This window comes from Cnephaeus nilssonii, assembly GCF_951640355.1.
Source record: "Cnephaeus nilssonii genome assembly, chromosome: 3".
NCBI classification, from domain to species: domain Eukaryota; kingdom Metazoa; phylum Chordata; class Mammalia; order Chiroptera; family Vespertilionidae; genus Cnephaeus; species Cnephaeus nilssonii.
This window is the reverse complement of record NC_137074.1, coordinates 108,762,915-108,775,673: the sequence shown is the minus strand read 5'-3', so window position 1 is coordinate 108,775,673 and position 12,759 is coordinate 108,762,915. Positions and strand designations below refer to the sequence as shown.

The 12,759-nt window shown below is 42.4% G+C and overlaps 1 protein-coding gene across 1 annotated transcript in view; it reads right to left on the bottom strand.

Annotated features, from left to right (window-relative positions):
* Positions 1-12,759, bottom strand: part of PLSCR5 (phospholipid scramblase family member 5) — a gene marked incomplete at both ends in the record, with an annotated part of 67,195 nt that overhangs the window by 22,182 nt on the left and 32,254 nt on the right. Inside the window, 2 exons of the mRNA XM_079766347.1 lie at positions 8,410-8,571; positions 12,175-12,395. Coding sequence (XP_079622473.1) covers positions 8,410-8,571; positions 12,175-12,395 — 383 coding nt within the window. The remainder of the gene's footprint in view (positions 1-8,409; positions 8,572-12,174; positions 12,396-12,759) is intronic.

The window sequence follows — 12,759 nt, the reverse complement described above, 5'->3', positions numbered from 1 at the left end:
AGGATGTAATTTATGTGACTCTAAACTATATATGTTTGCTTTATACAATGGGTGCTATACTTCTACATAAATACAATTTTTGTAATATGTTTAAAAATTCCTTAGTGTTTCTGAAATTATGAGTTACTATAGGGATGTACAATATTGGTTTATTACATTATTTCACAAATATATTATTTTCTAAGTTTATTACAGAAATATTTCATGATTTGAACATTTTTTTATTAAGGTATTACATATGGGTCCATATCTCTCTATTGCTCCCCACCCCACTCCCAAACATTCCCTCACCCCCCAGGGTCTTGTGATCATTGGTTATGCTTATATGAATGCACAGAAATCCTTCGGTTGATCTCTTACCTCCCCGCCTCCCCAGCCTTCCTGCTGTAATTTGACAGTCTGTTCAATGATTCTTTGCCTCTGTATCTATCTTTTTGCTCATCAGGTTATAATGTTCTTTATTATCCATAAATGAGTGAGATCATGTGGTATTTTTCTTTCACTAACTGGCTTATTGCACTTAGCATAATGCTCTCCAGTTCCATCCATGCTGCTGCAAATGGTAAAAGTTCCTTCTTTTTTAAAGCAGCGCAGTATTCCATTGTGTAGATGTACCATAGTTTTCTAATACACTCATCTGCTGATGGGCACTTAGGCTGTTTTCAAATCTTACCTATTGTAAATTGTGCTGCTATGAACATTGTAGTGCATATATCCTTTCTGATTGGTGTTTCTAGTTTCTTGGGATATATACCTAGAAGTGGAATCACTAGGTCAAATGGGAGTTACATTTTTAGTTTGTTGAGGAAACTCCATACTGTTTTTCACAGTGGCTGCACCAGTCTGCATTCCCACCAGGAGTGCACAAGGATTCCTTTTTCTCTGCATCCTTGCCAACATTTGTCATTTGTTGATTTGTTGATGCTTGCCATTCTGACAGGTGTGAGATGGTACCTCATTGTCGTTTTGATTTGCATCTCTCAGATGATTAGTGACTTTGAGCCTGTTTTTATATGTCTCTTGGCCTTCCTATGTCCTCTTTCGAAAAGTATCTTTTAGGTCTGTTGCCCATTTTTTGATTGGGTTGTTTATCTTTCTTTTGTTAAGTTCTATGAGTTCCCTGTAAATGTTGGAGATTAAACCCTTATCGGAGATAACATTGGCAAATGTGTTCTCAAATGCAGTGGGCTTTCTTGTTGTTTTGTTGATGGTTTCTTTTGCTGTGCAGAAGCTTTTTATTTTCATGTAGTCCCATGTGTTTATTTTCTCTTTAGTTTCTATTGCCCTAGGAGCTGTATCGGTGAAGATATTGCTTTGGCATATGTCTGAGATTTTGCTGCCTGTGGATTCCTCTAATATTTTAAGGTTTTCCCGTCTTGCATTTAAGTCCTTAATCCAATTTGAGTTTCTTTTTGTGTATGGTGTAAGTTGGTGGTCTAGTATTATTTTTTTGAATGTATCTGTCCAATTTTCCCAACACCATTTATTGAAGAGACTGTCTTGACTCCGTTGTATGCTCTTGCTTCCTTTGTCAAATATTAATTGAGCATAGTAGTTTGGGTTGATTTCTGGGTTCTCTATTCTATTCCATTGGTCTATATGTCTGTTCTTATGCCAGTACCAGGCAGTTTTGAGAAGAGTGGCTTTGTAATACAGCTTCATATCTGGTATTGAGATCCCTCCTACATTGCTCTTCTTTCTCAGGATTGCTGCAGCTATTCGAGGTCTTTTTTTTATTCCAGATGAATTTTTGGAGAGTTCATTCTAGGTCTGTGAAATATGCTGTTGGTATTTTAATGGGGAGTGCATTGAATCTATAGATTGCTTTGGGTAGTATGGACATTTTAATGATGTTGATTCTACCAATCCATGAACACTGTATGCTCTTCCATCTATTTATGTCTTCCTCTATCTCTTTTTTCAATGTCCTGTAGTTTTCTGAGTAGAGGTCTTTTATCTCCTTAGTTAAGTTTATTCCTAGGAATCTTAATTTTTTTGGTGCAATGGTAAATGGTATTGTTTTCTTAGTCTCTTTTTCTTTAAGTTCACTGCTGGTGTATAGAAATGCCATAGATTTCTTGGCGTTAATTTTGTATCGTACTACATTGCCAAATTCGTTTATTTATTCTAGTAGTTTTTTTGATGGAGTCTTTAGGGTTTTCAATGTACAGTATCATGTCATCTGTGAATAAGGACAATTTTACTTCTTATTTTCCAATTTGGATACCCTTTATTTCTTCTTCTTGTCTGATTGCTGTGGCTGGCACTTCCAGTACTATGTTGAACAGGAGTGGTGAAAGTGGGCATCCCTGTCTTGTCCCTGTTCTTAGTGGAAATGGTTTTAGTTTTTGCCCATTGAGTATGATGTTGGCTGTTGGTTTGTCATATAAGGCTTTTATTATGTTGAGGTATGATCCCTCTATTCCCACTTTGCTCAGCGTTTTTATCAGAAAAGGGTGTTGGATTTTGTCAAATACCTTTTCTGCATCAATTGATATGATTATGTTGTTTTTGTCTCTCACTTCTTTTATGTGATGTATCACATTTATAGCTTTGTGGATATTGTACCATCCTTGCATCCCTGAGATAAATCCCACTTGGTCATGGTATATGATTTTTCTAATGTAATGCTGTATCTGCTTTGCTAGAAGTTTGTTGAGGATTTTAGCATCTATATTCATCAGGGATATTGGCCTGTAATTCTCTTTCTTTGTGGTGTCTTTATCTGGTTTTGGGATTAGGGTAATGCTGGCTTCATAGAAAGAGCTTGGAAATGTGCCTTCCTCTTGAATTTTTTGGAATAGTCTGAGAAGGATTGGTTTTAGTTCTTCTTTGAATGTTCAGTAAAACTCCCCTTTGAAGGCATCTGGTCCAGGGCTTTTGTTTGCTGGAAGATTTTTGATTACTCTTTCAATTTCATCAGTCGTTATCAGCCTATTCAGGTTTTTTGAATCTTCCTGATTGAATTTTGGAAGCTTGTATTTTTCTAAAAATGTGTCCATTTTGTCGAGGTTGTAGTTTGTTGGAGTAGAATTGTTCATAGTATTTTTTTACAATCCTTTTTAAATCTGTGGGGTCAGTTGTTACATCCCCTCTTTCATTTCTGATTTTGTTTATTTGGGCCCTCTCTCTTTGTTTATTGGTGAGTATGAATAGAGATTCACCAATCTTATTTATCCTTTAAAAGAACCAGCTCTTGGTTTCATTGTTCTTATGTATTGTTTTTTTGGTCTTTGTCATTTATTTCTGCTCTGTTCTTTATTGTCTTCTTCCTTCTGGTTACTGTGGGCTTTTCTTGTTGCTCTCTTTCTAGTTCTTTAAGTTGCAAGGTTAGATAACTTATTACCATTTTTTCTTGTTTTTTTGAGGTGGGCCTGTCAAGCTATGAACTTCCCTCTCAGGACGTCTTTCATTGTGTCCCTATGATTTTGGATTGATGTTTTTTCATTGTCATTCCTTTCCACGATGTTTTTAATTTCTTCTTTGATCTCTTTGGTAACCCAATCATTATTTAATAGCATGTTATTTCAGCCTCCAAGTGTTTGATTTTTTTTTCATTGTCTTAATTGTAGTTGATTTCTAGTTTTATGCCATTATGGTCTGAGAAGATGCTTGTTATGATTTCTATCTTCTTGAATTTGAAGAGACTTTGCTTGTGTCCTAATATTTGGTCTATCTTTGAAAATGTTCCATGTGCCCTGGTGAAGAATGTATATTATGTACCTTTGGGGTGAAATGTTCTGAATGTTTCAATTAAGTCCATCTGATCTAGTGAGTCATTTAGGATTGCTGTTTCTTTGCTGATTTTTTGTTTAGAGGATTTGTCCAGTTTGGTGTCAGTGGGGTATTTAAGTCCCCATACTATGATTTTATTGCTATCGATCTCTCCCTTGATATCTTGCAAAAGTTGTTTTATGTGTTTGGGTGCTCCTGTATTGGGTGCATATATGTTTACCAGAGTGATATCCTCTTGTTGAATTGCTCCTTTTAGTATTATGAAGTGGCTTTCCTTATCTCTTGTTATGGCCTTTACTTTGAGGTCTATTTTGTCAGATATAAGTATTGCAATCCCAGATTTTTTCTCATTTCCATTTGCCTGAAAATTTTTTTTCCATCTCTTCACTCTCAGTCTGTATGAATCCTTTGTTCTGAGGTGCATCTCTTGCAGACAGCATATATATGGGTCATGTTTTCTCATTAATTCAGCTACCCTATGTCTTTTGATTGGAGCATTTAGTCCATTTATGTTTAATGTTATCATTGATAAGTACTTGTTTGTCATCATTTTTATTCTTAATGTTTGTGTTTCTTCTTGCCTTTCTGTTTCTTCTTTTTACAGCAGTCCCTTTAGCATTTCTTGCATTGCTGGCTTGGTGGTAATAAAATCTCTTAGTCCTTTTTTGTCTGTGAAGCTCCTGATTCAACCTTCAATTTTGAATGATAGCCTTGCTGGGTATAGTATTCTTGGATTCAGTCCCTTGCTTTGCATCACTTTGTATATTTCATTCCATTCCCTTCTGGCCTGGTGTGTTTCTGTCGAAATATCTGTTGATATTCTAATGGGAGATCCATTGTAGGTATCTTTTTGTCTCTCTCTGGCAGCCTTTAAGATTCTTACTTTGTCATTGATGTTTGCCAATTTAATTATGATGTGTCTTGGTGTTGGTGTTTTGGGTTCATCTTGATTGGGACTCTATGTGCTTCTTGGACTTGCATGGTATTTTTCTTGCCAATATCAGGAAAGTTTTCTGTCATAATTTCCTCAAACAGACTTTCTATTCCTTGTTCAGTTTTCTCTCCTTCTGGCACCCCTATTATACGGATGTTGTTTGGTTTTGCATTGTCCCAAAGCTCCCTTAGGCTCTCTTCTTGCTTTTTAAGTTTTCTTTCCAGTTGTTGCTGTGTTTGTGTGTTTTTCCTACCTTGTCTTCTAATTCGCTGATGCGGTCTTCTAATTAGTCTTCTAATTCGCTGATGCGGTCCTCAGGCTCTTCTACTCTACTGGTTAAAACTTCCATTGTGTTCTTTATTGCAACTGTGTCATTCTTTATTTCCTCTTGGTTCCTTTTCATGTTGGTGACATTCTCATTCAGCTCCTTATAATTTTCATTGAGTTGTGTGTATTTGTCAACCAGCCATTTGAGCATCCTTATAACTATTTTTCTGAATTTTTTCTCTGACATGTTGCTTGCCTCTATTTCATTTAATTCCCTTTCTGGTGATTCCTCCTTTTCTTTCCTTTTGTGATTGTTCTTTTGTCTTCCCCCTTTTTTTTGCTGTAACATTTTAATTATTTCTGTTTCTTAGATCCAACTGCTTCACTACCTAGGTTCTTTTGGGGGTGGTACTAGAGGTGCAATCTCTCAAGTCTCCTGGGCTTGGTGATCTAGTGGAGCTCTCTACTTGAGCTATTTGGGTTCTCTTGATTTAGGTGGATCTTGAATGTTAGTTTCTTATTCATGGTGAATTCTTGTCTTGGGTTGGAAATGTGACTCACCCCCAGCTTCGTTGTGCACACTTTTTTGGATGTTATTGTGGTTCTGGCTCTTGTGGAAAAGGTTGTCTGAGGTCTCACTGGTATGTTATCACTGTGGGTTCCCAGAGTCCACAGCCTGCAAGGAAATGGTCTCAGGGCCTGAGGCTCAGGTACTGTGACTTTGGCCAGTGTGGTGTGGCTCCTGCTGGATTAGCATCACTCTGAAACTCAGTGTTAGGGGCACTGAGCCCATGACAGTGGGGGCTGGATGTCTCATAGTCTCTGGTTGAGACAGTGGGACTCTGGCCAATGTGGTTTCCCTCTCTGAATCATGAGGGCATTCAGGATCCTGTGGCTGGGGATGTCGGAATCTCAGGGTCTGTGGTTGAAATAATGTGATCTTGTCCAGTGGGGCAAGTCCTCAGTAATTCACCGATCTGTCCAGAGGTAAACAGCTGGGAGAGGGATGTCGTGGATCCTACTGAGGGAGCCATGCGCCCCTGGTTGGAGAGGCACATGCCCAGTGGCAGCACACAGAGGGGCTCAGGTGCCTTCTGCTGGGAGTGTGAGCTCAAGAGGCCCACACACTGGATCGGAGCGATGTGGTGTGCCACCCACCCTGTGGAAGGAAAAGTCCCGGTTTCTGCTTCAGGGGATGTGCAGCCTTGGTTGGATATGCCCGCCCAATGGCTCCTTACAGAGGTGCCCAGGAGCCGTCTGCTGGAGTAGTGGGCTCAGGGGGCGTATGTGCCAGAGCAGCACTACCATGGAGACTGGATGCCAGCAGCCAGGCTTCTGCCTTGTGGCCAATACAAGAAGCACCTGGGAGCCTCCTGCCAGGGCAGTGGGCTCAGGGGGCTTGCACACTGGATCAGTGCGACTGCAGTGATTGGAGGTCAGCAGCTGAGGAGTGGGAAGTCTGAGTTTCTGCTGCGAGGCCTTGAGCCTTTGGTTGGATACAAGTGCACCTAGAGGCAGCTCACAGAGGCAGCTCACCCAGGAGTCGCCAGTTGAGGCAGTGTCCTCAGGTGGCCTGTGTGCTGAAACCTCACGACGCGGTGTCTGATGTCTGTGGGTAGGCAGCTGGGAAGAGAAAAGTCCAAATTTCTACTGCCGGTGCTGTGCACCCTTGTTTGGTTATGTGCATGCCAATCTGGGGCTCAAGGAGGCACCCAGGAGCTGCCTGTAGGGGGAGCAGGCTCAGTAGGCCTATGTACTGGAAAGGCGCAACTACAGTGTCCAGAGGTCAGAAACCAGGGAGGGGCATGTCCCAATTTTTGCTGCCTTGTGCCCTTGGTTGAAATCGCGCGTGCCCAGCGAGGGCTCACAGAGGCATCCAGGAGCCATCTGTTGGGGTGGTGGGGCTCAGGAGGCCAGTGCACTGAAAAAGCACAACTGTGGTGCCTGGAGCAGCTGTGAATTGGGTAGACTCAGTTTTTGCTGTTGTGCTCTTGATTGAATTTGCATCTGCCCAGTGGTGGCTCATAGAGGTACCCCAGGGCTGTTTGCCAGGACTGTGCACTCAGAGAGGCCCTTGAGCTGAAGCTGCGTGACTGAGGTGTCTCTGGGTAGGCAGCCAGGTTTGGGGTAAATCCGAATTTCTACTACTGGGGGCCTTGTGCCCTTGGTTGGGTTTGTGTGCACCCAGTGCAGCTCATAGAGGCACCCAGGAGCCATTTGCTGGGGAGGTGCACTCAGCGTGGCCCTAGCATTGAAGCCGTGTGATCAAGGAGTCTGTGGGCAGGTATCCGGAAAAGGGGGGGACTCAGAATTTCTATTGCTGGGGCAGTGAGCCCTTGTTTGGATAAGAGCGTGCCCAGTGGGGGCTCACAGGTGTACCCAAGAGCTGCCTTTGTGGCCTCGGGCTCAGGAGGCCTGTGCGCTGCCAAAGTGCAACTGTGGTTTCCAGAGGTTGGCAGCTGTGAAGTGGGAAAACTCAGTTTTTGCTGCTGTGCCCTTGGTTGAATTTGCACACGCCCAGTGGTGGCTCACCGGGTATCTTGGGGCAGATTGCCAGGGCGGTGCACTCAGAGAGGCCCTTGCACTGAAGCTGTATGACTGAGGTGTCTGTGGGAAGGCAGCTGGGAGTGGGGGAAGTCCGAATTTCTACTGCAGGGGGCCTTATGCCCTTGGTTGGATTCGCTCACACCCAAGGGCGGCGCACTCAGGCACTCAGAGGGCCCCTGGAACTGAAGCCACGCAACTGAGATGACTGTGGGCAGGTATCCAGGAAGGAGGAATCCAGAGTTTCTACTGCCCAGGCAGTGGGCCCTTGTTTGGGTAAGAATGTGCCCCATGGCAGCACCCACTAGCGGCCTGTGGAGTGGTGGGTTCAGGCAGTCTGTGCACTTGAAAAGCATGACTATGGCACTGGAGAAGCAAGACTGTGGTGTCAGGAGTTAAGCTGCTGGGGAGGGGGAAGTTGCACTTACTGCTGTGGGAGCATGCACCCTTGGAGGTGGAGGTCCCAGGGTCTGTGGATCTGAGGGTAGGGCATCAGGATTTTGGCTGGAGTGGCTGCCGGGTTGCAGGCAGTGTCCAAGGCCTGTCTAGGTGGTGGTACTGATGAGTTCCTAGAAGAGTCAGCTCTCCCCTTCAAGATGGCATGGACTCCGTGCCCATGCCTGAGTCCCACAGTCTAGGGAGTGCCCGCAGCGGTGGTAGTCTCTCCCTGTCCAAGAGAGCCTGGTCTGCCAGCCCCTGCTGCTCTTGCCGGATTTAACTGTCACTCACTCACACACACACCACGCACATCCACACACTCTCCTTTCACCCCCTCACTCACTCACACACTCTCCCTCACCTCCGTCCTGCGTGCCGCCATCTTCCTCCAATCGGGAGAGGAACCCATGATTTGAACATTTAAAATAATTTAATTATGTTGCAACAAATCAGGATCTAAGCAAAAACTTCCTTCATTTTGTCTGTCATACCTCAAAATCCACATCACCAAAACAGCCACATGTTGCACAAGGACCAACAATTTTCAAAATATCTTCTTTGTTTGCATTTTGTATTGTGAATTTAGGCAGAAATGGGTCCCACTTCTGTGCAACATAACCAACTATAGTACCAGGAGGAGCTTGGATTTCTAACTGTAAGAAGAGATAATAATAAAATAAGATTTTCTAAGGTTATTGTATTTTAATTTTATTATAATGTAAATTTATTTCTAAACAATATACTTTTATGAAATTATTTTCACATTACACAAGTCATTTTAAATATCTGGTTCTAAGGAGCAAAGCAGTGTTTATTCATATTTTATAGAAACGAATATACTTATTGTATAGATATATGTTTGGTATTATGCACTAAAAGTCCATGTCTTTGATCTTACTTCCTAAAAAGAACCTATTCCAGAACTGTCTTTCAAACCTGGGACACTGTATTCTTTGCCATTTTTGTTCCTATTACAGCAGTTGGTCAAGCATGGAAAGTTGTTTCCCATGAGGGCCCTAATATCTATTCCCTTTCAGTTGTTACCACAACACACATTTATTTTTAATCCTCTTATCAATTATTAAGTATGCATATTTCTTCTCTTCAGATTGTCAACTTCCAGCTCCTCTGTGTCCTATTATAAGTAAATGTTTCTGCAGAGTTCAGTTATTACACACCTATATCATCACTGTTTAACTTTTTCCAAAGTGTTAAAAATGAGCAATTATTGCATTTCCCAAATAAAATCCTATGTATAATAAGCTGGAAGTGGGTACAAAAATGAAAATTGTTTGCTTTTAAATCCAACTACCTCTCCATCATTAGATCTCATTCTGTCTTTTCTTATTTATTGAGTTAATAGTCTTATGTACATGTCTATAGTGTTTTTGCATAGACAAAAGTAGTTTCAACAAGACTGCTTAGAATTACAATTGTTCTGGGATAACTTTAAAAGTTATTGGTTTGATTATGACAAAAATTTTAAAATTATTAATGGGTATCAAGATACAACTTATGTTTAATTTATGTGATATTGACTACTATAAAAATAAAACATCAATTATCAGAAATATTCTGTGATTATATTGACTATACCATGTTGGGGCATATTAGATCTTAAATATCCTCAGTAGGAGGATAGAAATTCTTGGGTTCATGTATAAGTACCTTAGCTATCTTATCACTTAGCCAGGTGATTAGCTATAAATAGTTGGAGAATTAATTGGAGAATAAACTTCCCTAATTATTCTTCTTTCATTAATCTTTATTTCTATTGTGCTAAATAGAGAATTTACACACTACTTTATTAAGGCACATAGGCTTGAATAAGAACACCTGGATCAAATCCCATTTATGATATTTTCTAGATATGTGATCATAGGTAAATCATCTCCAGTTTCTAAGCACCAGTTTGCTCAACTGCAAAATGTGGAGAGTAAAACCTATTCTTTCTAGCTCATAGAAATGTCATGATACTGAAGATGTCTAAGTAAGTAAATGTTCTTTATCACCTGCATTATGTCAATAAAAGCTATTATTACAGGTCCATTAAAGGGTAATGGACTCTATTATATCTATATATATAAAGAGCCAGGGTCAAAACATCCAAAATGACTGAAGGCTCCACCAAATGCCATCAGACCCTGCTCCTCTCTCTGGGCCTCACCAGCAGCCAGGCCTATCTCTCTCTCTTTCCCAAAGGTCAGCAGTTCAGCCTACTCGCCAGCAGCCTGGAGTGGCTGCCAATCAGCCCCGTCTCTATGATCAGGACCGGAGATAGGCCCGGAGATGCTGACTGGCATAGAAACTGACCAATCAGAACCAAATCTGGGTGAATTGCGAGGAGCCAATGACTTCCTAGGAGGCGGAGCTTTTGACGCTGACTGGCATAGAAATAGACCAATCAGAACCTACTCTGGGTGAACTGCAAAGGCAAAACCTAAGGTGGGGGCTAAGAAGGGGTTTTAAGGGCAAAAGCTTTTAGTGTAAGGTGTAAGAAAATGATTAAATTTTTTAATGACCGGTTTGGCAGTATAGTGCATATGGCTGGTTATCAGTCCAGATATAGGGATTATGTGTTTTTGTCTGCCAAGAGCATCTCCTCCTGCTGAAAAAGGCTTTCCCTAACCCCCATTTAACCAATCCTATCCTATATAATCTATCTATACTAATAAAAGGGTAATATGCTAATTAGACCAGATCGACCGGCCATCTTCCAGACATCCAACTTCCTTCTGGACAAAGCCATGGTGGTGGGGGCTGAGGCAGAGGCAGTTAGGGGCAATCAGGCCAGCAGGAGAGGGCAGTTGGGGGCACTATCAGGCCAGCAGGGGAGGGCAGTTAGGGGTGATCAGGCAGGCAGGCAGAGGCAGTTAGGGGTGATAAGGCAGGCAGGCAGAGAGGTTATGGGTGATCAGGCAGGCAGGGGGCAAGGTAGGGGCAATCAGGCTGGCAGGGGGCAAGGTAGGGGTGATCAGGCCAGCAGGCAGAGGCAGTTAGGGGTGATCAGGCAGGCAGGCAGAGGGGTTAGACGTGATCAGGCAGGCAGGAAGGCAGGCAAGTGGTTAAGATCCAGTTGTCCTGGATTGCGAGTGGGATCCCAGATTGGAGAGCATGAAGGTCGGGCTGAGGAACCCCCCTCCATGCATGAATTTCATGCACCAGGCCTCTAGTATTGAAATAAAATAATTGAATGATTCCTTCTAGAACAATAACATTGTCTTTTCCAAACCTTGATGTTTGTCATAAATGAGAGCATGCAATGTGACATCTGTACTAAATAATATTACCTAACCAAAAGAAATCACCTTAGAAGAGTTCAGTATCACTTAACACTTCCTGAATTTTGCTACAGTGAGAGAAGACAAAGGGACAAAGGGTAGATTTGCTTAATGGTGGAACTCATCCTCCTATCTAATAAAAGAGTAATATACAAATTGGCCATCACTCCAACACACAAGATGGCCACCTCCATGTGGTCAAAGATGGCCACCCCCATGTGGACACAAGGTGGCCGCCAACCAGATGGACGGTAGGGGAGGGCAGTTAGGGGTGACCGGGCCAGCAGAGGAGGGCAGTTGGGGGGGAACCAGGCCTGCAGGGGAGGGCAGTTTGGGGGGACCCAGACCTGCAGAGGAGTGCAGTTGGGGGTACCAGGCCCACAGGAGAGAGCTGTTGGGGGGGACCAGGCCAGCAGGGGAGGACAGTTAGGGGTGACCAGGCTGGCAGGGGAGGACAGTTAGGGGCAATCAGGACGGCAGGGGAGCAGTTAGGCATCGATCAGGCTGGCAGGGGAGTGGTTAGGGGGTGATCAGGCTGGCAGGCAGGTGAGCGGTTTGGAGCCAGCAGTTCTGGATTGTGAGAGGGATGTCCCATATTGGAGAGGGTGCAGGCTGGGCTGAGGGACACAAACCCCACCCCCGTGCATGAATTTCATGCACCGGGCCTCTAGTAGACTATATACAATTAAATGCTATTAACAAGAGTCAGGAAAGTATGTCTCATTTACATGATGCATGAGCTGTCTTCACCAATTAAGATCACAGAAGCCACTATCATTTTTGGTTGGAAAGGGAAAAATAATTAGTGAATTACCAAATTTTCAAGGTGTTCTGATTCTAAAGGAGTGATGTACTAATCCAAACAATTGAAAGGTTAATTGTCCCATAGTTCCAGATGAATGCCATTTATTAAAGAAATATTTGCTAATCTTTTCAAATGTGGAAGGGAAAAGCACACCAGAGCCAGTGACTGACCTCTTGTAGGTAGCAAGGGCACCAGCAGCTGTCACACCTCAAGGGCCTGTTTACTGTAATCACCTCTCGACCTGAGTTGTCCGTGATCCTCAGAGTGCAAGATCGAAGTGTGGAACAGAAAGTACGATTGAAGCAGATACTTTCCTCCACGGCAAAGTATATTCTTTGCCCCAAGCTGTTTTTAATCTCATATTTGTTCACAGTTTCAGTGCCAAGTATCACTGACAGAACAAAAAAGAAAATTCATCAAAATAATGCTGTGCTTAGTATCATGCCTTTAAATGAAAAACAAACAAACATAGTGACAGATTATTTATTAATAATGTTGTACCTTCTTTATGCAAATCTACATCCATGCTCTAAAACTTGAGGATTCTCCATGAAAGTTAAAGTAAACTCTGAGAACAGAGCTGTGTGCTGAATAAATTTTTATTCTAGATAAATGCTCTACTTGGAAACATGCAATACCACTTTCAACTAGGAAAGCAATGCTGTCAACAAGAACCGAATGCTGTACTCAAATAATAATTCGGTCATTGGTATGAAATTTATTGGGACAACTCATATGATACTAAGAATTTTGTC